Source organism: Halichoerus grypus, chromosome 4 (genome assembly GCF_964656455.1).
Source record: "Halichoerus grypus chromosome 4, mHalGry1.hap1.1, whole genome shotgun sequence".
Taxonomy (NCBI): Eukaryota; Metazoa; Chordata; class Mammalia; order Carnivora; family Phocidae; genus Halichoerus; species Halichoerus grypus.
In genome coordinates this window covers 126,074,978-126,101,699 of record NC_135715.1, presented here as the reverse complement: position 1 = coordinate 126,101,699, position 26,722 = coordinate 126,074,978, and the positions used below count along the sequence as shown (strand labels likewise).

At 36.6% G+C, this 26,722-nt stretch overlaps 1 protein-coding gene across 9 annotated transcripts in view; it reads left to right on the top strand.

Annotated features, from left to right (window-relative positions):
• Nucleotides 1-26,722, top strand: part of KCNH7 (potassium voltage-gated channel subfamily H member 7) — a 639,535-nt gene that overhangs the window by 598,561 nt on the left and 14,252 nt on the right. For 7 of the 9 annotated variants that reach the window (XM_078070889.1, XM_078070893.1, XM_078070894.1 and 4 more), the window contains 4 exons: nucleotides 9,396-9,648; nucleotides 13,345-13,550; nucleotides 15,426-15,525; nucleotides 23,968-24,231. In XM_078070889.1, coding sequence (XP_077927015.1) covers nucleotides 9,396-9,648; nucleotides 13,345-13,550; nucleotides 15,426-15,525; nucleotides 23,968-24,231 — 823 coding nt within the window. The remainder of the gene's footprint in view (nucleotides 1-9,395; nucleotides 9,649-13,344; nucleotides 13,551-15,425; nucleotides 15,526-23,967; nucleotides 24,232-26,722) is intronic. The other 2 variants (XM_078070890.1, XM_078070895.1) reach the window with 2 other exon arrangements.

Here is a 26,722-nt window from a genome sequence, read left to right as displayed (position 1 = left end):
CTTCAATAAAAGTAACTTCACCATTAAGACTAATACTTTTAAAATGTCTTTGCATTTCTGAAATCAATCCTACTTGGTCATAGAGTTTCTGATTCTTTGTTGATTTTGTTGGTTAGTAAATTATTTAGAATTTTGCATCTATTTTACAATGATATTGGTATACACTTATATGCTCTTAAATTGTTAGAAAGAAATCATCTGTAAAACCATATGGTCCTGGAGGTTTTCATAGTAGGTCTTTAATCACCATTCCAACTCTACTGTGGTAATTATGTATTCTATTTCTTCCTTGGTCAATATTGGTAATGTATGTTTTGTAAAAAATTCATCCATCTCATCTAGGCTTTCAAAGTTGTAAAATTGCATGTAGGATTCTCTTCTAACTCACTTAGTATTTTCTGTATCAATAGGTACATCTGCCTTCTCATTCCTAAACTTATGTGTTTTTGTTCTCTCTCCTTTCCTTTAGCAGGCTTTTGAAAGATTTATAAATTTATAAATTCCATTGGATTTTGTTCAAGGAACTAGCCTTGCATGAATTATTTATACTTGCTACTATTCTTTTTATTTCCAGAGTCTGCCTTCATTAATTCCCCCTTTTCTATTTCTGTGGGTTGTCTTATTATTTTTAACATTGTATTAAGGTCTTTCATTGTTTGAGCCTTTCTTCTGTAATAATGAAGGTGTTAAGACCATACATTCTCCTTTTAGTGCAAGCTTTTCTGTGGTTTCATGGGTTTTGATATGACATGTTCTCCTTTTATTGCTTTTTACATTAGTTCTTCTTTGATCCGAACGTTATCATAGAGCATGGTTCTTAGTTTCCATGAATTTCTGATTTTCTGGTCACTTTTTAATATTTTTCTCATTTTTTTTATTAAAGTCAGAGTTAATGGACTATATAACATTTCTACTTTTTTTTTAAGATTTTATTTATTTATTTGACAGAGACAGAGATAGCGAGAGCAGGAACACAAGCAGCGGGAGTGGGAGAGGGAGAGCAGGCTTCCCGCCGAGGAGGGAGCCCGATGTGGGACTCGATCCCAGGACCCTGGGATCATGACCTGAGCCGAAGGCAGACGCTTAACGACTGAGCCACCCAGGCGCCCAATATAACATTTCTACTTTTATAAATGTTTAAGCATCTACACTTAATGTAGAAGCAATCTGTAGTTGCAATTTTTAAAATGACTCATCTTTTATAAAGACTTTCCAAAGCATTTAGCTGTATTGTCATGGGGACGGGGGAAACCTGCCCTCTTTTTTTTTACACATATTTTACTCTTTTATGTAAAATATGATTAAATTATATAATTCCACTAACAGTGCAGCCAGCATAAATAAGTTTCAGAACATACACAGGTGGTTTAAAATTCAGTTGGTGGAAGTAGAAATGTGCAGGGACAATATCTGGAACATTCAGAGTGCTGGAGTAGCAAGAACCAATATATTTTACAGAAGAGGAATCTGTTAGGAGGAAGAGAACTTCCACTATTTTGAGAGCTTCTCCTATTTTGTAAAAAATTATATAATTCCTGATACAGTAATCACTTTCTCTAGAAAACAATTGGAATTGCTGTCTGGCCCCAACATTTCTGAGGAACATTTGTACCCTAACTGGTACAAAGTGAAAAGGACATTTATGCTACATTTCTATTCTTTGTTAGTTATTGATAAAACCAATAAATTAAATGAATGGGGAACATATTGGGAGCAACTTTAGAAACCAATCTAATGGACAGCTGTGGCAAGTCACAATAGTTGATAGAATCCTAGCCTAAGTATGAAGTCTTTGTTCTTCCACAAATAAAATCCCTCATGCATTTATGTTTCAGCTTTCACATATAAAAATGGGATAATCACCACTCTCTATTCCTTATATAAAGTTGACAAGTCAATCAAAATATTTGATTCTAAAATATTATCACATGAGAGATGTTTCTGAAACATAAAACTAGATTTAAATTCAAGAAGGCATATCAAGGGCGCCTGGGTGGCTCAGTCGTTAAGCGTCTGCCTTCGGCTCAGGTCATGATCCCAGGGTCCTGGGATCGAGTCCCACATCGGGCTCCCTCCTCGGCGGGAAGCCTGCTCTTCCTCTCCCACTCCCGCTGCTTGTGTTCCTGCTCTCGCTATCTCTGTCTCTGTCAAATAAATAAATAAAATCTTTAAAAAAAAAAAAAGAAGGTATATCAAGTACAAAGTGGTACTTAAATCATTCTTTTCATTACCTGGAAGATTGCACCCCCTTTTCCTTTCTTTGTGAGCAAGTTCAGGTCATTTACAATCAATCCATTTGGGAAGAAGTATTTGCAAAGCATCCAATAGACCCCACTATAATTATACTCTGTTAATGTCTTCCCTCACTCCCTCTCTCAAGTAGTGGGTTGAAGGGAAGGTCCTGAAATTGTTTCTCAACATCCAGATTCCTCCTATTACCTTTAGAAACCCTAGTGGGTTCCATGGTTTCCCCTTGGGACCTTATACTATAAATCCTAATGCACCTTTTTAAGTCAGGCTCTTGCTGAATTAGCAGAACTCCAGAGTCTGGGTAACAAGGATGTGTATGTAAAAGCAATAAATCCTTTCTGCCTACTCATCATTACCCACACTTCAACTCATCCTTGGCCCTGACTTAATTGGGGCCACTTTAAAGTTTGAGTGTGCTTCTGAAAGCAAAGAAACATCTCACATATCATGCTGTGAACTAGTGGTGAGAGCTGCCAGAGAGGCAAGGAGAAGAAGCAGGAGGAAAGACTGTTTCATTTTTCAGGGAATATTTACTTGCACAAAATCTGTTCAGGATTTATGAGTTGTTTTCCATGTCTGTGTGTGGCAAGTTTTTGTTCTGTTCATGATTTTCTTCTAAATGATGTAACCATGTGAAAAATGTTGAAAAGTTACACATAGAAAATTAGTTAATTTTCTCAAGGCTCATCCTTTCTCAAGGCTCATCCAAGCCCCTCATCTGGGATTGCATAGTACTTGACTCTGGCCAGATACGATGCCCTTCCTATACAATAAAATAATTCCTTATTCTCATTAGCCACGTGGAGATAAAATAAGAAAGCAGATAACAAAGCAGTTTGAGCTTCAGACTAGGGCTATGTATACTTGAAGGTTTAAAACTGCTAAAAGAACCCACCTATCATGATTAGTGGTTAAACATGAAGTATTAAGCATGTAACCCCCAAGGAAACATGAAAAATGTGTGCCTCGTATTCCTTAACGATAAATCATAAGCATAGCAATAATATGATCTGGGATGACCTCAAAATTAGGGAATACATTAGCTTCTAGAAACAACAAAAAGCAAGGTTTGGTATCTTATAAGTGGCAAAGATTTGCCAAATGCTGAATGCCCACATGGCAAACACTGATTCTATCAAAATCAGAAAATGCTATAAAATATTAAGGCTGTACCTTAGGGCAGAGACTTAAGATTTAATATATTACTTGCATCATCTATTTGATAATCACACTTGAGGTTTAGTGTTTCATAGGGAGTGTTAATTTATGTTTTGATTAATCCTAATTTGTCAAGATCTAAGTGTATTTAATGAACCAGAGAATTTTCTCAGAAAATTTCCTAATGTCAATTATCATAGTTACCAAACTTGTTCATATGATTAATTTGCTGTTTAGGGGAATCATTTAACACACTCAGATTGTCTTCCTTATAGTGCCCTTTTCAGCCTGCCTTTAGGAATGTACCCCTCTGCAGTTATGCTAAGTGAAACAAATCAAAAGCCATTCATTACAACATAAATCATCTTTCCAATATTATCTGGATAGGGGCCATCTATAAGAAAATACATTTTGATTCTTTCTAAAGCAAATAGAGCGTTTCCAAAACCATGGTGTGTGGAGAGAGTTGTGGTAAAATTCCATTATCGATGCTCTTCTAACAGAAGCTAGAAAGTGTACCTACCATAAAAGAGCATTTTGCAATCCAAGCTAAGAGACAGCAAGCATTGAGGCATGTGTCTTAAATGTGAGGAAGGAATAATGGAGTTTATTGTCAATATATTGTGAATATTTAACTTTATTTGAAAATCCTTATCTATCAGCATCCAGGTAAAAGTTGAATGAGGAAATAAATTTCTCTCTTGCAACTTTTGCCTTTCTTTAATCACATGGGGTGGTGCCAGGAGCATGAAGACTCATAGAATAAAAGGAAACTTTAAATTGTTGGGCAGGGAAGAGAGTCATGGTTTTAAGACTATAAATCACCTGCCCTACCCACAGGACACATAGTTACTGTTGGAAGACAAAATTGTATTGAAATTTGATTATGAAAGAACTAATTCCAGAGCAAAATCCAATAAAAAGTAGGCCCCACCTTGAAGGATGATATATCATTTCATATAAAAAACAAAAATAATAATAATCTTAATTAATATTCATTAAAATTCTTCTCAGACTCTACTGACTGAAGCTCAGGACACATTTCTCTAATTGTAATCTGTCATGGGCTTTCACTGAAACCCCAATACATAAAATAGGTACCATAATTGTTTTATTGGCATAAGTATATAAGTTTAATTTAAGGATCTACTTATTAAAAAGTAAATGAGACAAATGTCATTTTGATGAGCACACTCATATCAAATCAGAAATTGCAGGCTTGCATTAACCTCAGCCTCCATTCTTTTTTAAATTTTGTATTCCTTGCTCAGCATGAAGAAAATTTGAATTCACACTCTGCATAATTGCATATATTAACAATATTGTAGTATTTATTCCTCTACGTGTGTGCCAGTAGATACACATTTGAGGGAAGTTTAGTATAAAGTTAAATACTTCTGAATTAGTATCTGATCATGTCTGATAGGTGCTTACTATGGGATAGTTAATTATTTCAACTCTTCTCTCTCTTTGTATGATTTCTTCAAGGAGTTTTGATTTAATAATGCTATCTTGTGTACTTGTTAGGTTATTCTTGTTTGAATGTCCTTAAACTTTGGGTCCTTTGGTACTAAGCTATGGGGTTGATATCTTTTAGCAATCACAGAAAGCACTTCAAACTCACTTAAAAGACTAAATATCTCATTCGTCTTACATAAGTTGAGGGTCCCAAAGAGTTTTATTCACATAGAGTCAAGTAAAGGAAAATTAACCTTACATTTATAAAATATTCAAGTGACCTTATACCATAATAAAGACATGGGATTTTTACCAGCCTTGAAAAAATTTTGTGGAACATCAGGAAGTTTTAAAAATCCCCCATAACTGCAAATATTAGAAAAGTTAAAATGAGCTTTTCATTCACCTTTAATTAACTGTATATTGAGGGTTCATTTGAACAGCCGTTAGGCTTATAAGTGTCCAAATGTGTACTATAAATGTCCATGCAAAACAAGGTGTGGAAAATTCTGATTAAATATATATATTTATATTTATTTTACCTGATTAAATATATATATTTTTTAATCCGGGCATTTAGAGAAAGGCTTATGGGCCAGGTATATGTTCAGAACATATTTTGTTCATTGTTATGCTTCCATGCCAAGTATGGTGCTTGGTATAGAGTAGATATTTACTATGTATTTGCTAAAAGAATGAGAGCTACTTCTCCAAGCTGCAGGCCATGACCCCAATTCTGGGTGTTGCTCCTGGGTCTTTGAAATCAAATCAACCCAATAAATAATGACTTCAGACACACAGTGAAAGGTGCTGTGTACCCTCAGAGCTTCAGAACTTGACAGACAAGAAGGTTGTGTAGAGAGTAGTGGAAATAATTACAACAATCAGTAAACCAGTTGGGTCTTGGTTTGTACCTGTGTACTTGACACACTTACTCTTCACAACCAGATCTGCCAGGCCTGGTAAAATGCTAATATTTGACTGTTAAATGAGGAAGTTCCATGTCAGGTAGTTTAGCAGAGGAACCAAACCTGATGAAAAAAAGTACAATGAGTAGGAAGTAAGGAAGGCAACACAGCTGAGACCAACGGAAATGGGCGTCTTGGATGAATACTACTTAAACCTACCCCATTCTCCTCACTCTTTTCCATGTTCTTCTAGTCTATTTCTCTATAATCCCTCTCTTTTAACTCTGCTTTTAAAGTCCCTTTACTTAGGCATACCCCAGATTCCAAAGCTGCTAACTTACGTAGGACATTTAAACTTCTGGGCTAGTAAGAGATTCACTTACTAAATGTTAACTTCTATTGACTTTTACTTGAGTGATCTATGTAACTCACTTAAGAAAATTAAGAAAGTTAGTGAAGGGCTAACACCACAGGATAAGTCTTTAATCCAGATAAGTCCTTCAAGCCAACATGTGTGTACCTTCTCCCTGGGCCAGCAAAGGCTTCTCCATGAAACTCTGTGGTATCTCCAACTTGAGGCCATTCTTTCCAATGGGTGTCACATCTGATAGGATAAATGCTGGGAGATGACACTTAAGGACATTTGAGAAGAGAATAATGTTGAAAAACTTTCCCTAGTACCCTTTATGGTTTTGTGAACGATTCTAAGAATATTGGCATTCCAAGAACATGTTTATATTGATTTAGTAACTGCCTATTTCAAAAAGAATTTAAGACAACTCACAGTGAAAACTTAAGTGCAAGTAAGTCAAAACATTTAACACAAGTCAGAAACAGGAAACAAAATTTATCTTAAACTCTGTTGAGGCAATGGAACACAAAAGTTAGTGGTGAATTTTCTATTCACCAAAGAGATCAAGGAGAATACAATGGGTGTTGTATCTCTCAATTTCTAGCTAAAGAGAACTTACCAGTTCTTCAGGAACAATAAATATGTATGACAAAGAAAAGAAACGAAAAGTCAGAAGTAAACTATGTAACAGCTACAATGAATGGGATAATTTACATACATTATCACATTTAATTGTGGGCACAGCCCTGTGAAGTACATATTATTAATTATTTTTACAATTGAAGAAACTGAATCTCAAGAAAATTGAATTGAATTAACCAAAGTCACAACTAGTAAGTGTCAGAACTAGAACTTCAGTTCATGCCTATCTGATTCCATAGCTCATCTAACATACTCAGAGAAATGAGTAACCCTTACCTCTATCTCATCTGCACCTCCCAATTCAAAACATGCATACACACCCTTGTGCACATGCATGCACACACACACACATGCACAATTTTTCCTTTTATAAGCAGGCTATACTCAGAAAGTATAACAGAGGAACTTCAGGAAAATGCCAGAAATAGCAGCTACAAGCTCAATAATCTCGTTCCAATTATTATAGGGAAAGTGCAATTTCCCCACTTATGTGAAATATAAAATGCCTTTTTGTATATTTTTATAGCCAAATCTTAAGAAAAAAATAGACATGTCTAACTTGTTACTTGGTGTGATGCTCTCTACATTTTTATCTGTATGGGGACATCTGAGAATTATGCTGAGACCACACGACAGTGGGCTTCAGGGAGGAAAAGTAAATCATATGCAGGAAGACCAGTAAACTGGGGTTTTTCCTACTATAGCACCCCCAAATAAAGTGACCCCATTTCAGAAAACAGTGTGCAAACCTTGCTTAACTCCAGCCTAGCATCACTTGCCAAAGAATCCCAAGTGATAGTTTAGACCAGTAGAAAGGGTCAGCGACCTACCAGAGGGCTGGCTCTATGGGAGGAGCTGAGTTGTTTAGGACTGACAGAGTGGGGAAAGAGCCCCTAGCCCTCAAAAGCAGAAATGGGCAAAGACTAGGCAAGTCATCCTTTGGCAAGGCCTTCAGTCCAAGCAGGAAATCTGGTAGGAGTCCAGTCACGTAGACAAAGTCTGAAAGATAGAGTTAAAGACAGAAGTTTCAGAGGAAGAGGAAGGCTCATTTCTTTTGGGTCTGAGCCAGGTAATATAGAAACTTCAGGATAGATGTCTGAGTTCCTACAGCTGTGTGGAGCTGGGTAAGTGGTGTCTAGAAATTGGCGCGCTATTTACTGGTAACTTACAACAAATTTTAAAATCGAAAAAGCTCTTATTCTCTGGCAAAGAAACACAGATAGATGAAGTGACTTGCGCAAGTGTCAACCTGTGGCAAATTCACGACCAGAACCCATATTCTGTGGGTTTTCTTCTAAAACGCCCTTGACCCATTTCTGTGGGTGACTCCGCAATGAAGGAAACAAGCTTGGAGGTGGTGGCTGTCATGTTTTCGGTCTCTCATTGATCCGTTTGTATGATACCACGCCCATCTGACTGGCTGCATCACGCAGGGGTCCTACAGAAGCAGTACGCCTTGGCTGCTTTAACATTTCAAATAGACGTAAGTGTAAGTTAACTCAAATGTGGTCTAATTTGAAGTTCCTCCATGAACCATGTACATTTCAATGATCTGGACAAAAAATTCATGACGACTTTTAGCTATATTGAATAGCAACAGCAAGGTTGACCCAAAATTTAGGAAATCCTAAAATTACATTATTAAACACTGTGTAATGCCCCTCCCCTCTACTTCAAAGCACATTTAAATGGATTTATTTTTACTGACAGAGGAAAGTCAACATGAGAATTAAAATCTACATATGACACCCAAAGAAACTAAGACACACACAGAGAAGCAGGAGTTGAGTGTCTTTGGCCCATTGTATACTGGGAATTTTATAAAATAATATAGAATTGTATTCAGTTTAAATTGAGTGGCACTTGTCACAAGCTATTATTTAATCTCTTCTATCAGATTTAAATCAGTCGCTGAATAGGTTGTCAAAACAGTAGTGCTATTAGAAGTTTTATGTTTGCCTTGTAAACTTTGGCACAATTTCCATTTCTGAAAACATAGCTATACTTTTTAATTATGTTTGCTGCTCTCCTTCCCTTTCTCTATTTTCAGTGCTTATCCAAATATTTAGTATTAATAGTGTGCATATGAAACATAAATATTCCACGTACCGTTCACGAAGAGCACCCTCTGGTCTATGACATTTACAAATACCATGGCTATTTCACGATCATTATTTTTACTAATTCCAATTAAGAAGTATACCAGAGACAGCACTCCAAATTGACTTGAGATTCCTTCAAAAGGTTGTCTTTCTAGCTGTACCACCTTTCATTAGTTATGTCTTACTAATTGTCACATTTGCATTCTATATGTGCACAGTATGATGCTACCTCACATAATGCAGGGAATGAAAAGCAGTGTGAAACATAGGCATTACATTTTAATGAGACAGCATTTGTGTTGAGTCTGAATGCCTGCAGTTAATTCAGAGAACAAGCATTTGAGTTAAAATTCTGACACATTTCGCAAACCAAGTATTCATTGAGGTAGGCGAGGTAGAAGCATTGTAAGAACTCATGTGACAATAACTACACCCGCAGTTCTGTGAGCAAGAAATAGACTTTATTTCTCAGGTGGAGGTACCCTGTGCACTGGTAGTATGAAACTCTTTATTTTTTTTCCTCAGGTCCTAAAGGGTTTCCCAGAATGTTTACAAGCTGACATTTGTCTACATCTCAACCAGACTTTGCTGCAAAACTGCAAAGCCTTTCGGGGGGCAAGTAAAGGTTGCCTTAGAGCTTTGGCAATGAAGTTCAAGACGACCCACGCACCTCCAGGAGACACCCTGGTTCACTGTGGGGATGTCCTCACTGCACTTTATTTCTTATCCAGAGGATCCATTGAAATCCTCAAAGATGACATTGTGGTAGCTATTCTGGGTGAGTGTTTCAGAACCGGATGGTGACAAATTCAGGTATTAGCTGGTACGATGCATAGTTTAAAACAATAGAAAACAGGACCGATCCATTTATTTGTGAGTACAAGACTGATAGGTCATTTTATTTTATTTTTTTATTATGTTATGTTAGTCACCATACATTACATCGTTAGTTTTTGATGTAGCGTTCCATGATTCATTGTTTGTGCATAAGACCCAGTGCTCCATGCAGCACGTGCCCTCTTTAATACCCATCACCAGGCTAACCCATCCCCCCACCCCCCTCCCCTCTAGAGCCCTCAGTTTGTTTCTCAGAGTCCATAGTCTCTCATGGTTCATCTCCCCTTCCGATTTCTCCCCCCTTCATTCTTCCCCTCCTGCTATCTTCTTCTTCTTCTTTTTTTTTTTTTAACATATAATGTATTATTTGTTTCAGAGGTACTGATATGTCATTTTAAAGCTTTATTTAAAATTCAATCCAAATCAAATTGACCTTGCAGACAGTATGTTTTCATGACGGTCTCACTTTCTCTCTGATGTGTAAACACTTCCATGACTCTCTTTAGTTCTTGGCAGCTACTTAAGCGTTTGAGGCCAAATATATGAAAACAGTCAGCATTTTGCTTTTCATGTTGGAGAACCTTGGATTCATGCTGGATCCCTTAACACCTTAAATAAAATGTATACATTGTAAGATACTTGCTAGCATGCGCGGTGCCCTGTCGTGAACTGTGTTTATGTGTTGATAAATTTCATCTATTCGCTCTGCACTTTTACCTGCTGTGTCATATCAAATGGAATTATATGAGTCTTTACCTAAGTCATATAAAGAGCTATGAACTTATAGAGATAAAGGTGGTGAGGAGATTAAAATTACTAGTAAATTAAACTGGTTTGGGTGCAAAAGAAAGTCCATCTGTCCAATCTCTCTGTTCAAAACCAAATTTAGTCAGTGTGAACTTGTAGGATTTCTTTGGAATATTAGAACAGTGGGAAAGAGGAAAGAAGCAGAGAGAAAGGAGACCAGTTTTTCTCCCCTACCACCTCGCGGGGAGGTTTAAGCCTCAGTCTCCCCAAGGGAACACCCACACCCAGTATTTGTGAACATAGGCACTTCTTTGTTTTCCTGCGGATTAAACCCAGGTCCATTTAAATAATGAGCAGGTAACTCAACAATTTCCTTTCACTAGATTCTTGACGTTAACATCCAAAAAAGGACAAGGATGTTGTCTGTTTTCTTTGCTGCTGTGTAAAACCAGAGTATGGCCTAGCACAGGATGAAGAAGTTTGAGTAATTCCTATATATTTTGATAATTTTGTTATAGTGACAGTTTTCTTTAAACCCCAAATTGACAAGATGCACAATTTGGTTTACGATTCAATAATCAGGCAAAGAATAAAAACATAAATCAGGTAGCAGCTATATAATAAACTTGGACTTTCACCAAGTTTGGCCTCAACAGTTTGCTCTGTATGTTGCCAGGGAAGAAGCATGCTTCATTGCATTCCTGATCTTAGAATCAGCCTGCCCCAGCTTCTACAGGGAGGTAACAAGCCCTCTCGCCTTATAAAAAAGTAATTTTAGAGTGTAGTTAAACAGTACACACTGGCTGGCTTAGTTTTTGCTCATTTACAGTGGTGTAAACTAATTAAAATGCAAAGCTCATGCTGAATTTAGTTGAGAGCTTTTCTTTGATAAGATCTATACCGAAGTATTAAAACTATAAAGAATTTCAAGATTCTTTTTTTTCTGTCCCCATTTCCATGTAAATCTGCACCTAAAATCCTCACAAATTATGATTATTCATTGCATGTTTGAAGCGAGGTGTTTATTTAAAACAAAGTTAATGTATTCTCTCCCATATCAATTTCTGTCATAGAGATATGATCTCTGATTTCTCCCCATTAAATTCACATTTAAAATAAGAACATTACAGATATTTTTGACCAATTGGAATTTTATTGTTTAAAAGTCTTTGATAGTTTCTATAGTCAGGTATATATAAACTTGTCTATCAAAAGCTAACTTAACGGATCCAGAAAGTTGTTTTCTAAATCTGAAAAGAAGCTTCATGATATATGTAAGAAAGTACCATTTTACACTACCATTGACGATCTTTAAAAGTTATACGATCAGTAATTTATCAGTTATTATTAAGCACGTATTCCATAATTTTTAAGTGCCTTGACATTCAGAGACAGAAAAATCTAAGTGGCTATGACATTCAGGTAAAACATTGGGAGGAGATTAAGCCTACCAAGTGTGAAAAGATTTTGACTGGAGTCAGAATGCAAGGGATTTAATCATGGCTACTCTCTCCCTCCCTTCACCCAACTAAGTAGGTGACCTTGACCTAATCAGTTTACCTCTTTAATCTTCTTTCATAGTCAAAATATTTAGGTAATAAGTAGTAATTTCTTTATGAGGTTATTTTAGGGATTAAGTGAGATAATTCACCTAAGCATTTGACACAGTGCCTGACACCTACTTAAATCTCAGTAAGCATTTGTTGTTGCTGTCATCATCCTCATTATTGAACAAAGCCTGGAAAAGCAGGTGGCCTGTGGCTAGGCAGAAGGGATGAGGAGGACCCCTCAGAAGCCAGATACTGAAATAATCCCAGGTTTGGCAAGAAAGCAAGAAGGACACACTTTTAGAATAAAGGCCATTTGGTAAAAAGGCAAGACTATAAATAAAACTAGATTTATTAAACAATTAGAAAATTCATCAAGGGCAAATCCAAAAGTGGTTACTAAAAGAAGCAAGGTATGTTCAAATTATACCCCTAGTCCTCTTAGTGTTGAAAGCGTTCCACTTAGGGGCGCCTGGGTGGCTCAGTCATTAAGCGTCTGCCTTCAGCTCAGGTCATGATCCCAGGGTCCTGAGATCAAGCCCCGCATCAGGCCCCCTGCTCAGCCAGGAGCCTGCTTCTCCCTCTCCTACTCCCTCTGCTTGTGTTCCTGCTCTCACTATCTCTCTCTGTGTCAAATAAATAAAAAATTAAAAAAAAAAAAAAAAAGAAAGCGTTCCACTATACCCCTGTGCCTGGCATCACCCACCCCCTCCCCGAGACCATCCTGAGATAGAAAGTTTGTGAATCTGACTCACTGCCACCTTTTTCATATTCCTGGATTGACAAAATTAGACCACACCCACTATATGGCAAGACCCTTTGCTAGCCATATAGGGCAGAGTAGACTAAAGTCATGTTTGCTGCATTTCTAGAGACCTAGCCAAAGAATCAAAACAGGGAAATAATAGGAATTATACCAGGACCAGTATGTTAAGAGGTAAAATTCCACTCAGCAAACAAACATGACTGAAGCAGTCAGTAGAAGGTACTAGAATTTTGCTGCCCAAGTGTCTGTTGGTCATGGGATCTTCCATTTGAAGTCTTTGGTCCAAGGACTGGTCAGTGGTTCCCTTGTACTTTTAGAAAGAAAATATTAGGGGCGCCTGGGTGGCTCAGTCGTTAAGTGTCTGCCTTCGGCTCAGGTCATGATCCCAGCGTCCTGGGATCGAGCCCCCGCACCAGGCTCCCTGCTCCACGGGAAGCCTGCTTCTCCCTCTCCCACTCCCCCTGCTTGTGTTCCCTCTCTCGCTGTGTCTCTCTCTGTCAAATAAATAAATAAAATCTTTAAAAAAGAAAGAAAGAAAACATTAAGTTCAGACTCCTTTTACCTCTCTTTTTTTTAGGAAAAAACGATATATTTGGAGAAATGGTTCATCTTTATGCTAAACCTGGAAAGTCTAATGCAGATGTGAGAGCTCTCACATACTGTGACTTGCATAAGATCCAGAGAGAAGACTTGTTAGAAGTTTTGGATATGTATCCCGAGTTTTCCGATCACTTTCTCACAAACCTAGAGTTGACTTTCAACCTAAGACATGAGACTGCAAAGGTATATGTTAATGGTTTGCTTATTTTTGTACTTATGACATTTTATTTTATTCTTGGATTGCCAAAATACTTCTGAAAGATCAAGCCAAATAGAGCAAAACTTTACCGATTCTGAATATTTGGAAGGAAAAGCCAACTTCATGTTGGAATTGCTAAGTTAGAGGGAAGGAATTCAGTCTAATTACTTTCAAATATACTGAATAACTTTAAGGAGGTCAATTAAATTTGACCTTTCAGGAACTCTTAGGTGACACACTGGATTGAAAATAGCCTTGGTTTATACTGAGTGTACCAGTTCTTTGTAAGAAATGGGTGATTCTAGGCTGTTGAAAGTCAACTAGAAGCGCTTATTTTACACAGGGGTTAAAATATTCTCCCAGCTATTATTTATACCACAAACTGGTTAGCAAGGTCTTTTCAATAATAATGAAAAAAACTCATTCAAGCTGAGGTCTGCATTTCACACAATTTCCAAATCACAGAAGTATAAATTAATCAGGCTTCAACCTGAGTCAAAATTAGTGTAGCCCTTGCATCCCTCACTCTCTTCTACTATAAAAATGTGTCTTTATGACTTATCACTATTCTAAGAATACAGAATTGCAGCCTACAATTTACTGCTAGTTTATTCCTCCCCCTTTTCTCCCCAAACCCCATTATCCCAGCTCTGATTCTAAATAGCTTTTTGCCAGAAACCAAATGTTGGGCTTTTGACACTTCCAAGTTTTCTTTTTTAATGCTAACTAATATGCTCTCTGGGAGAAAAAATCCTCAAGTCAATAGTTAGGTAAAAGGTAGTAGATTTAATTCTCCCAGAGTTACAGTCATTCCCAGCTACTGTGACTGAAGAGGTCTAACAAATACCACCTTCATCCACGTCATACATGTGAGAGGATGAAGCACTCAGGCTGCAACAAGGGTCCTCCCTCCAGAACACTCTGTTCAGGACTGAAAGAGGATAAACTTGTGGGGTCACCAGGGTACCATTTAATAACCTGAAGCATCAGGTTATTAAATTATCAGCTCAGATAATTGCTTCTCTTCAAAATACTAAGAAGTTGAAAAATATCTAGATGATAAGAGGTTCAAGTTATCAAAAGCATATGTTTTTTTATGAATTCAATACCTTATTAAAATCTCATTTTCATGTCACCAACCTCATTCCGATTTTGCCTTGAAAAACAAGATAACTTCTTTACATAAAAAGTTTAGACAGCGACCAAATAAAACAGGAGCTTCCATTGGTTTTATTTATTTCAGAGCTTCCATTTTTATTACAGAATGATAATATTTTCCAGAGGGTCTCTCTCTGTCAAATAAATAAATATTTCCAGAGGGGAAGGAAGGAGGAACTGGAATACAACAATAGCTCAAAATAATAAAATGCCTAAAGCATAGTGTTCATTGAATTTAACCTTATATTTATTGTTGTGAAATTTGACTTTGCAATCATTACCATGTATTTAAACAGCACAGCTAGTTATAATTAACTTTTACTTTTTTCTCTGTAGTAATACAGATTCTGCAATTTTTTAATTATTATTTTTATTTTAACTTTACCAAGTTACATAAAATACATTCTACACGAAAGAATATGTTGTCTCTAAATGTTGACAACATTATCCCCAAACACTTCTGACAAATAACTTCTACAACTATGATTTCCTCATCAGATGGTGAAACTACTAGAATTATTCTATCAGTCCATTTTATAATTTAGAGACAACCAGGAAGCCAAGTATTGTAGCTGTTGCCTGCAATCTAATAATTAAGTCTCGAGTGGTTGAAATGATATGAAATTTTGAAGAATTTACTGACAATACATTATGTTCAAATTGAATAATCTTCCATTTTATCTTCATGTCCATTAACAAAGGCTGATCTCTTACTACGATCACAGTCCGTGAATGATTCTGAAGGAGACAACTGTAAACTACGAAGAAGGAAATTCTCATTTGATAGTGAGGGAGACAAAGGTAATTCATTTTATTTCTAAAGTTTAAATGTACAGCATGTGGTTATTAGCTCTTCTTACTAAATGCTCATTTACTACTGATTTCAAGGGTGTTTCATTCAGATTTTAGAAAGGCAAATCTTTTGTTTTTTTCAGGAGCTAATGATAGGGTTACTGTTTGATAGCTCTCAAAGATGTCATTCAGCAAAGCCATCTGAGATCTACAGAGACATCACAGATAGAGATATAGAGTAGGTTAAAAAAAGAAAAAGAGGGGGAAAAAGGAGGCCAATTAATAGCCGTTGAATAGTACACTCTGAGTCCTGAACAGAGTGTTCTGGAGGGAGGACCCTTGTTGCAGCCTGAGTGTTTCATCCTCTCACATGTATAACGTGGATGAAGGTGGTATTTGTTAGACCTCTTCATCCTCACACTCTCTGATGGACTTGCCACTCCTTGTCCTCTCTGGGTTTTTCTGCCCCTCTAACTATTCTTTATGTTTTACTCATGTATTCAACGAATATTTAACATTTCACATTTTTAAAGAACTACTCAATTTCTGAAAAACTAATTGTTTAAAACAGCCCCTAGCTTCCCTAGGAAGGGATGGCACACCCTTTGTAATTTTGAATAAAAATAGCGGATGTGTACTAGAATAACCTCATACCTCAATGGAAACCCAGATGAAGGTACATTTAATTATGCTTGGGCAGATGAGAGAAGGTTTTCCTGAAGAAGTCTCCATTCTTGCCCCAGGCTGATCCAAAAAGCGTTCTAGTCTAAAATTTGGCTCTCAGCAGAACAAGTCCCCTTGTTTTCTTGAATACTCTTCTCTTGGCATCTGTGATACTGCACTCTTCCAATTTTCCTTCTAGGGTTCAGTAATCCCCTGAAGAGAATTACAGGATCATTATCTTCTAAACTAGTTATTAGTTATTAGGATTTCTCAAGGTGTGGCCCTAGGCCTCTTCTCTTCTCATTCTATACGAACATTTTCCTGGGTGATCTCATTTATATTAATTATATTCTCACATAAGAGATGTGAATATTTACATCTTAATCCCAGACCATCTGAGCTCCAATCTCATATATCCAACTGCCTATTAAACCATCAACTTGAAATCTCAAAGGCTGCTCAAAATCAAAATTTCCCAAATTGAACTCATGATGTTCCTCTGGAAACCAGTCTCTTCATCAGTTGCCATGTCTCTAAATGGAACCACCACCCAATCAATTGCACAAACCAGATATCTAGATAGATATCTATCTAGGAGGTGACCTTCTCTCAACTTATCCATCAACTCTGGCAACAGGTCTTGTTATTGCTGCTCCAGTACATCTTCATTTAGTCTTCAAACCAGGTCCCTTCTGGTTCACTTTTCTCCATCTTCTTAGCCACAATTCTGGGCCAAGCTACCCTAATCTGTCACCTGGAATACTGAAAGAGCATCTCAACTCAGCTTCCCACATCCAACCTGCCCCTCTCTCATCTATTCCCTACACTGGACCACTGGTGATCTTTTTTTTTTTTCTAAATGCAGTTATGTTTATGTCATGCACATATTTAAAGGACTTCCCCTCTAAGGACTTCCCCTTTCCTCAACAACCCTAACCTGTCCTTCTCGAAGCAGCTCCTCTGTTTTGCAGCACTAATTCCAGTTGTACTTCTGTGTCTATTTGCATCATTTTTTAATCAATGTTGTTTACCCCTAGACTCTAAACTCCATTGAGATGGGAAATATTTAGTCACCTATAACTTCAGTGCTTGTCTCATAGCAAGTATTCAGCAAATATTTGTTGAAAAAGTGAATCAATTAATGAAATAGAATTTGAGCATCTTCCTTTTGATTCTCTTCCTCCTTTTGCCTTCTTCACCCAAGTTCTCTCCTTGGCCCCTTTCACTCTGAATTCTCTCCCTAGGGCAGCTCATCTACTAGCTTCAGCTTACTCTACACTTCAAGTAAACTAAACTGCCCTCTATTCCATGTAAATCATTTCTGTATTTTTGCTTATATCATTCCTTTAATCAGAATTTACCCCCCTATCGTCAAATACAGGCACATGCAACCATACCACACCACTTTTTCATCAACCAAAATTACCTTTTTCTTGTCATGGTTAATCTCCAGTGATATATTCAACATAAACTCTTTTTTTAAGAAGTAATTGGCTTTGGAAGCAATTCATGAATTGGGAAGCATCTTATCTAGCAAGTAGAGAGATGCTCCTCAATATGAACTCTTTTCTTGATTTCCCCAAATATATAGATTTTCTTTCTTTTATGAATTCCCACGTCACTTTCCTTTGGTGATACTGTCAAAATCTGCCCTGCACAGTGGTTAATGTTTATTGTCCTTTTTCTCTATCAAACTGCAGATTCCTTTAACAAAGAATGGTTGATACATATTTGTTGAATTGGGCTAATTGTTGAGTCCTCTGGCTGATTACAGAACAATAAACTACTCAAATAGGTGATAATTTATTTCTGAGGTGTCTTTCATTATTCTCTTGGTAACTTTTTCTAAAATCAAAACCATTACTCTCAAGCTGTTCTTCGGTAGGCTTAATCAAAATCCCTTATCCTGAAGTTAATCTCTTATTTTTTTCTGGCTGGATATGAAGAACAACTTGAAAATGTTGTCTATACAATAATGTCCCTGGTACACTTGAAGATTTATTTTTATTTTTTTTCATGAAAATAATGCTTTTAATTATTTTGAGTGAAAAACCTATTTTACCAAATTCAATATAAATCATGTTTCTTAGACAGCAGCTGTTTGCTGGACTTTAGGTAAATCTCCTTTCAATCTTGTTTAGTTTCCTCATTCTCAAGCTAAATAATCTAATGTTTTTATCTCCTGATAAGGCCCTAAGAGCATGTCACAATGTATACTGTGCTCATGCAACTAGACATTTCTATTGATTCTGGAAACTTTTCCTTTAATCACAGACTTAGTCTATGAGACTTATCTTATATAAAGTATAGGTATTTGCCTGCTTGCAGCTCTTTGAAGTTTCGTGGTGTGTCAATGAGTAAGCATGATTTGGGCAATGTGAAGACACAATTAACTCCAGTCATCCAGAACTTGAGAACCTATTCTAGTCTTCAGGACTCCATGGTGCTACAGCAAGTATAAAAATTTGCTGAAAACAATCTAGTCCCCATCGCCCCAATTTAATGTTCTAAAGGCAGAACACTCACTCTATGCATATCTTGATGTAGAATGAATGTATAGGAGAAAAACACATACCCAAGTATAAAGAACAAAGAACTTTCAGAAAATTATTGATGTTAAATGCTATGGGGGTACATAAACTAAAAGCTGCTCATGCAGTGCATTGATTATTTTAATTAGTTTAATGCTCATGTGAAACAATATCTTGAAGGCAGACAACCAAGAGTGCTGATGACTGTGAATCACTTAGCAGAGGCATCAAGAACCAGAGAGAACACATGACTGGCTTTGGAGACAGACAAAGGCTGAGTCCTGCACTGCCACTCACTACCTACTCAAGGCACCAGAACTCTTTAGGCTTCAATCCTTACCGCCCCCCACCCCTTCCAATCACGCCAGCTGCACGTCGTTAAGGAGCTTACATTCAAAAAGATACATTTAAAAAGAAAAGGTATATAGAACCTCTGGCAAGTTGACTTGAACAAAATAGAAGTTAATATTTTGGATCATTTATCTCTTAAAATTAATTTGTTGATGAACGTGGCTTGTCCTCATGAGCTTTTCATTTCTTCTGATGAAATAAACCTACTTCTCAACAAGAGAAAGTTGTTAGTTTAGCTGTGAATTTGAGGACATCTTGTTGTTTGTTTGCTTTTTTTTTTAATCTTCAAGTCGTTCTCTTTCCTTCTTCAAATTCTGGACTGGAGGTGCCCCAGAACTCCCCAACTTAACTAAGGTTATTGTAAAAAGAGGTCCTACAGTTCTTGAGACGGAAGTAAAGTCATTGTTTCAGAAAGTGAAGAACAAAAATGATGCTTCAGTGACCTATTTAGTGGCCTTTGTTAAGGACTGTTAAGAAGGTTGGCCCGCACAGAAGTAAATGAGGTATACTCATTTGAAACATGCTAAAAAAGTTGTCTCTCTTTAAATAATCTTCAAAGTTGGATTGTGCTTACTTCAGAGTATGCCAATATGATTCATTGGGTGATAATAATAATTAAGATTTTATGTTGGGTATAGTTTATAAGATGCATAATATATTAGTATAATAGCATGTATAATAACACATGAGATATGCACACATACACACACACACACACATATTTTTTAACCTATAGGGTTTTTTGACCAAATATTTGAAATATTCTACACAACTCTTTCTATGGACAGAAAACACAATATCAAAGTAGCATAGTAGTATGAAGGCTATTGAAGTAAGGAGTAAATATATGCATTGTTAAACTTACTTTTATAGAATAAAAGTGGTTTAATTCTATTAATTTAAGCCTTAAACATGTTGGTATTATACTTTGGCATCTCTTAAGAACATCTTCTTCAATAACAAATAATACTTAGCTTTTAATATCCACTTTAGTGATACGTAAGTGTAATTTGCTTTATTTTAATTTTTAAGACAGTTTAAATGTTTTTATCTTGCATTTGTATAGAAAAATGACACTAGTCCCCTTTCAACATTCCTTGAAGCTAGAGAGGAACTAAGGTATTTGAAATCAACTGAAGAAAATTATTTTAGACCTCAATTTTCAATGAAATAACTTTTTTTGAAATGCATCTGGCCCTAAAATGCTCAGCTTATTTCAGCACTGTTACCAGTAGGAAATCCAAAACTCAAATGCTGACAGGGCAGGGCACATTCAGTGCCTCTTTTCAACCAAAATTTGGGTTTATCTGCTGGGTCTGATAAATAAAAATTGTAATTAATCTGAAATAAAAGCTCCATAAAAGGTGGAGTGAGCAAGCATTTGCTCCCAGATTGTTTGAAATAGAAGAATGTTATCATTCTTAAGATGGATGGGTCAACTACTCCATTGGGATACTCTTATCCTGTACTCTTGAATTCAGTCTGAACCCAGAGAGACACCCACAAGGTAAATCACAAATGCTTTAGAATTGTGAGGAGGTGAACTGTCAGCCTCCAGAAACAAGGGATTTGAAAAAAAAAAAGGTTTTCAATCATCTAAATCAGAAAGCAAATTTGAGGTTTAATTAAACAGGAGAAAATTTGTCTTTGTAAAATGATGGTAACAGGAGTGATTAGACAATCTCATCTCCAGCAGAGGGGAAAATGTAAAACTCCCTGACCTTACTGCCCCCAGAATACTATTTCTACATAGAATAAGAATAACATTAAGAAAAAAATTCATATCAAGAAAAAACAGTGCCTCATACTATATAATATCTATCAAATAATTCAGTTTAATTAGAAAAGGGCAGAAATGGAATGGGCCATCAAAATCTAGAGGTACCTGGAGGCTAATTATAATGCATTTTAGCCTAATTTCATGTATTCCCTCAGCCAACCTCCAGCCTAACCCAGAGCAGTTTCCATTTTTAATCCACAAATCGATGGTCATTTCAATTTTCATTTTCTGTGATAGAGTATGAAGCTTTGATTTATCTAATAAGGAATAGAAAAATGTGGCTGCAGGGAGGCTGCATTAAAGAAACTGTCCATGTGGCCTAGGGCCCAGGAAGCAGCAGGCTCATCCTCCAGTGGCAATGAACACACAAGTAAATGTGGAGTAATTCTCCTTACGAATTGGAAAAGTTCAAGGAAATGAAACTCTTTCTTCTTCTCTCGTGATTCTGCTTTCACCTGGAGTTTTTATTCTAAGATTGAGAGACCATGTATATAAAGTAATTTGCTCCATTTTACAATAGGACGAAATCATAATCCCTCATTCACCACATTTCATGAATATTTGTCCTGAGTTGAAATCAGCAAGTTATGATAATTCAACTTAAAAATATCTCTTAACTGATGAATTTGTCCCTTAGCATCCAAAATCAAGTCACACTTAGTAAACAAAGACTGAGGCCCAGGCAGTAGGTAGGACAGAACATTTTACTATGTGTGAGGATTGAAAAATCTACAGAGAACTCCTAAGACCTCTCAAGCCAAAAAGACAAAATGGTTGTGTAATTTGTGATGTACATTCATTACAAAGATCCATGTTAGCATTCTCCGTACTTAGATCGGAGGCATAAGAAGTAATGATTAATTCAGTTTACATTTGAATATACTGGAGAAGACTCCATGCAAGTGGTTAAAAGGAAGGCATTCTCAGGAAGGTCAGAAGCCTGTGCTGATTCAAATCCCACTGGTGCCCAAACTGCACAAAGGTGTACTCAGGAGCAACAAACTGATGCAATTCTCTGAGCAGGTGTGAGGACAAGTTAGAAAAGTGAAGCTTTTTTTTTTTTACATTTACTAGCATAAAATTGGAAACAATTATTTTTTGAGGAATGAAATATGTTTAGAAAATGGGGAATGTAGACCAAATTTTCAAGAGGGAAGAAGTTAAAACCAAAGAAAACAGAGGATGAGATGATAATAATGAACTCTAGAAGTTTAAGGAGGGCTGTGCCAGGGACACTGGAGAGAAAAGTAAATGCTGATCTGAAAATTTATAGCCAATTGGATTAGCGGTTGAGTGGGGAAATGTAAGTGACTCTGAGCAACCAGTGGTGTCCACAGTGCTTGAAACTGGTAGGGGCACCTGGATGGCTCTGGTGGTTAAGCAACCATCTGACTCTTGGTTTCGGCTCAGGTCATGATCTTTCAGGGTCGTGAGATCCAGCCCTGCCTCGGGCGCATGCTCTCTCTCTCTCAAAAAAAGAAAAGGAACGAACGAACGAACGAACGAATGAAAGAACGAACAAACTGGAAAAGTCTGTGATTTTCTCAGCAATGATAAAATCACTGAGCAAGTGTGAAATCTTAAAGAAAATAAATTAAGCAATCGGTTTTTGCTACATTTAACTTTAATTGACAGGACATAAACGAACTCCTTAATAACAATTTCATATAAGCTTGATTTTTTTAAAAGTTTTATTTATTCATTTGAGAGAGAGAGCGCGTGCACGGATGCACAGACACAAGCAGAGGGAGGGGCGGGGGAGAGAGAGAGAATCTGAAGCAAACCCCACTGAACTCGGAGCCCCATGCGGAGCTTGATCTCACAGCCCTGAGACCATGACTTGAGCCAAAATCAAGAGTTGGACACTTAACCCATTGAGCCACCCAGGCGCCCCATAAAGTTGATTTTTAAACTCTATTCATTTTTGCCTTGGGCTGTTTTCTGGCTTCTCATATTTTAAATTATGATACATATTTTTTAAATAAGTATTTTAAAAAATAATTGGAAGTTTCTCTGGAGTGGCCTAAGTCAGTTCATTTGGCCTTCTATAAATAATAGACTAAGCACAACCAGGCATAGAGTAGATGGGGACACTATCTTAACCATTTCTCTAGAAAATACTACACCTTCTGGAGTTGTGTTGGTTAGCTATTAGCAGTAACCAGATGGAAAATTATACTGTCTCCCCAGGACACTAATGGAAGTAAGTTCTGGGATTTGTCTTTTGGAGTTTTTCCTGCTGAAATATGTTCTAACGCAACTTTCAGGGCTAAAATTGTCCTGACATTTCAGTATAAAACAGCCAATATGCACTATTGGCTTTAATGTAATTAGGTAAACCCACCTTAATTACTGTATTTAAGCTTTATGTTCTTTGCAGTATGCTACACTACCAAAATGCCTGGAATGCCAAGGCCATGACATGCACTGAACTAAGGCTGAAATTCATCCTGTCAGCCTTTACTACAAGGAGGCTTCTGGTTTTGACCTTCGCAACATGTGAATGCCTGCCACACGAGAGGGCATGAGGCTAAAAACAAACAGACGGCATGGTCGTGATATTTTAGAATTGGGACACATTTTTCCCCCTTTTTTCATTTCCTTAAAGAGATAGTGGACCAGAGATTTTAAGAATACAGATGACTGTTGAGCATGTATAAATAAGGTTATAAGTTACAGGTTGTTTTTTTTTTTCCTGAGACGGAAACAAACAATGTATTTCATTAAGATAATCTAATGTCCTTTGAATTAAGAAAAAAAATTCTCCATAAATAGCTACATTCTCAATGGGAAAAAGAGAATGAACAACTTTCCTGGTGGTTTTAAATAAAATTATTTTTTTTAAGATTTTATTTATTTATTTGGGGGGGTGGGCACGGGCAGAGGGAGAGGAAGAGAACCCCTGCTGTGGGGCTCCATCCCAGGACCCTGAGATCATGACCTGAGCCAAAACCAAGAGTCGGACTTTCAACCAACTGAGCCACCTAGGCTTCCCTAAAGAAAATTCTATGTTACAGTTATTTAAAGAACACAACTATTAAAAGTGTAGTTTATATATAATTAGGTAGTATAATATGCATAGAGTCTCACATTTGATTATCTCCTATAAAATAATTTTTTTGATAGATTTTGGCAAAGGGAACAGTACAAATGGTCCTGAAGACTCTGTAGATACCATAAGACATTATCACAGTTCCAAGAAGCACTTTGAAGAGAAAAAAAGCAGATCTTCATCTTTCATCTCCTCCATTGATGATGAACAAAAGCCTCTCTTCTCAGGAATAGTAGATTCTCCTGCAGGAATGGGGAAAGCAGCTGGACTCAATTTTGAAGGAACAGTGCCCACCTCAGGAAGAATTCACATAGATAAGAGAAGTCACTCTTGCAAAGGTAATCAAGTTTCTCAGGAATCAGATTGTCTCCCTTTGGTGCTAATTGTAAAATGGCGACTTTTCACAAATGAAGAACTGTATTCACACATGCTAATTTAATCTTTTTACAACTTCCTGAAATATTTGCAGAGTTCAGATCTCAGATCATCTACAAAGCATTTGTGCAAATCTGGAATAGTGTTAATTATTCCTAAACATTGATAACATAAGAGGTTTTTGTGGTAGTGAGATTTAGCATAACGCCACATAGAACATTGTGGGAAGGCCTATGGTAGTGATTCCAACAGGAAGCAGGGATTAAGGAGTATTTTAAGAGAGCTAATCTGTTGCTTCTTATATGTACCCTCTGTACTCACTTCTCACCCCCAACCCAGTCATTTTCTAGCATGAAAGGCCAATGCAGTAATGCTACAATAAACGCCAAAAAGAATTTCAGTTTACTGGGAATTATGAACAAATGGGGAGAAACAACCCTAAATAAATTATGCTCTTTATCCAACTCATTTAAACACCCTTGTTTAACATCTCTATGAGAAGGAATACCCAAATATATGGGTTTTATTGTAGAAAAGATGCATGAAATGGATGATCATGTTTGATTAATGTATGCAAATTTGGTCTAATGGATGGGAAATAGGAAAAGTTAAGAACTATCACGTGGAGGAACAATTAACTTAGCATAACAGATCTACAGATCTCATTAAATCTAACTGGTAGGTGGGGGCAAGAACAGGTGTGGGTCAGACTGCTTGGATTCCAACCCCAGCTCCATTTATTTCTTTGCTTTGCTCACTTGCTCCCTTTATGTCTTTGAATAAGTAACTTGACAAACCCCACTAAGGCTCAGCTTGCTCATCTTTCAAATAGAATAATATTTTCTAACCAACTAAATGATTGTACTTATTGAACAAGATAACATGCATAAATTACTTTCTCTGAAATAAAATCCCTAACTCAGTTTAGTAGTTTCTCATAGATTTTATTTTGTAAACTTTTAATCATTGAATGTATATATAAAATACATATATACAAATGGATATATAAAAATGTAGAGGTAAAGAATGCATAGCTGGGGGGCCTGGGTGGCTCAGTCGGTTAAGCGGCTGCCTTCGGCTCAGGTCATGATCCCAGGGTCCTGGGATCGAGCCCCGCATCAGGATCCCTGCTTGGTGGAGAGCCTACTTCTCCCTCTCCCTCTGCCTGCCGCTCTGCCTACTTGTGCTCTTTCTCTATCTCTGTTAAATAAATAAATAAAAATCTTTAAAAAAAAGAATGCATAGCCAAAAAAGTCAAAAGAATATAACAGAAATAAAGGGAAAACGGTCTTGGCCTGGCAGGATAGCAAAATTATGGCTCAGAGTAAATAAATATTACCTATCATCATCACCATTATTTGAAGTGACTATATCTGACAACAGTAGTTTTATTGAATCTAGAATGTTTGGGCTTCACATTTTTCCAGAGTTACTTTCCCTATCATATCAAATCAGCTTTTGCCATGACCCCATGTTGAAGTAAGCTAAGAATATATGCAAATGTTCTCTGGACAATTTAAAATCTTGATGAAGTGAATGAAAATAGTACCTCATTTATCACAATGGAAGAATGGAATATTAGATGTGATTACCAAATGTCCCATTTTAGTTATTTATGAAATTGGATTCTGGGAAGTACTAAAAATAGGAAAAGGTTGTATCACCGAAGTCAGAAGTTCTGAAGAGCTCACTGAACCATCTCTACTTCTCCCAAAGTCAGCAGAATGTGGACCTGGCTTTTTAAAAAGTAATTTTTGTTGTTTTCTTCTTGAGTTTTAGAGTCTCAAGTGACAAGTCATTAAAGATGTATTTTTGGGACTTTATTTGACTTTATAATGACTCTTGCTGACAGTGAGTTCTCATGCCCTTCGTCTTGTATTTTTCTTGGCCGCTTCTTCCAATTATTTTTAATTAGCTAGCCTGCATGCGGGATAAAAAAAGTATTCTAACAAATAATTTTAATATCTACAAATTTTTAACTTTCAAAAATGTACAATTGAGTCCCTATTCAAATAATAAATCCTTACCTTGAATGAAAATACATAGCTAAATATTCATGTCAGTTGAATAAAATAATTGATATCATATAGCGTTGACCAGTGTGACACATGGTTAACCTGGTTAATTAATCTGACCAACTAATGGAGAATTCTAAAACTTCATTCACTGCAAATTTTATCCCTTACTGATTTTTTAAGGTGAAGTATTATGGGATGTTCAAGAAATTGAATACTCTGTAGGGTACAGCTCCAGCAGCTGTAGTGTGAACTACTTAATCCCCCAAAATTTTAGTTTTATCAATAGGAAATTTCATTTACTCACATTCCTGCACTTGTCATGCTGAATCCAACAGAGGAGCACCCTTTTGGCAAAACTGAAAAGAAAAAAAACAAATTAAGTGGATTCTGATCCGACTTAGATTGAGGTCAAAAGTTAACTCTAGAAAAAATGTGT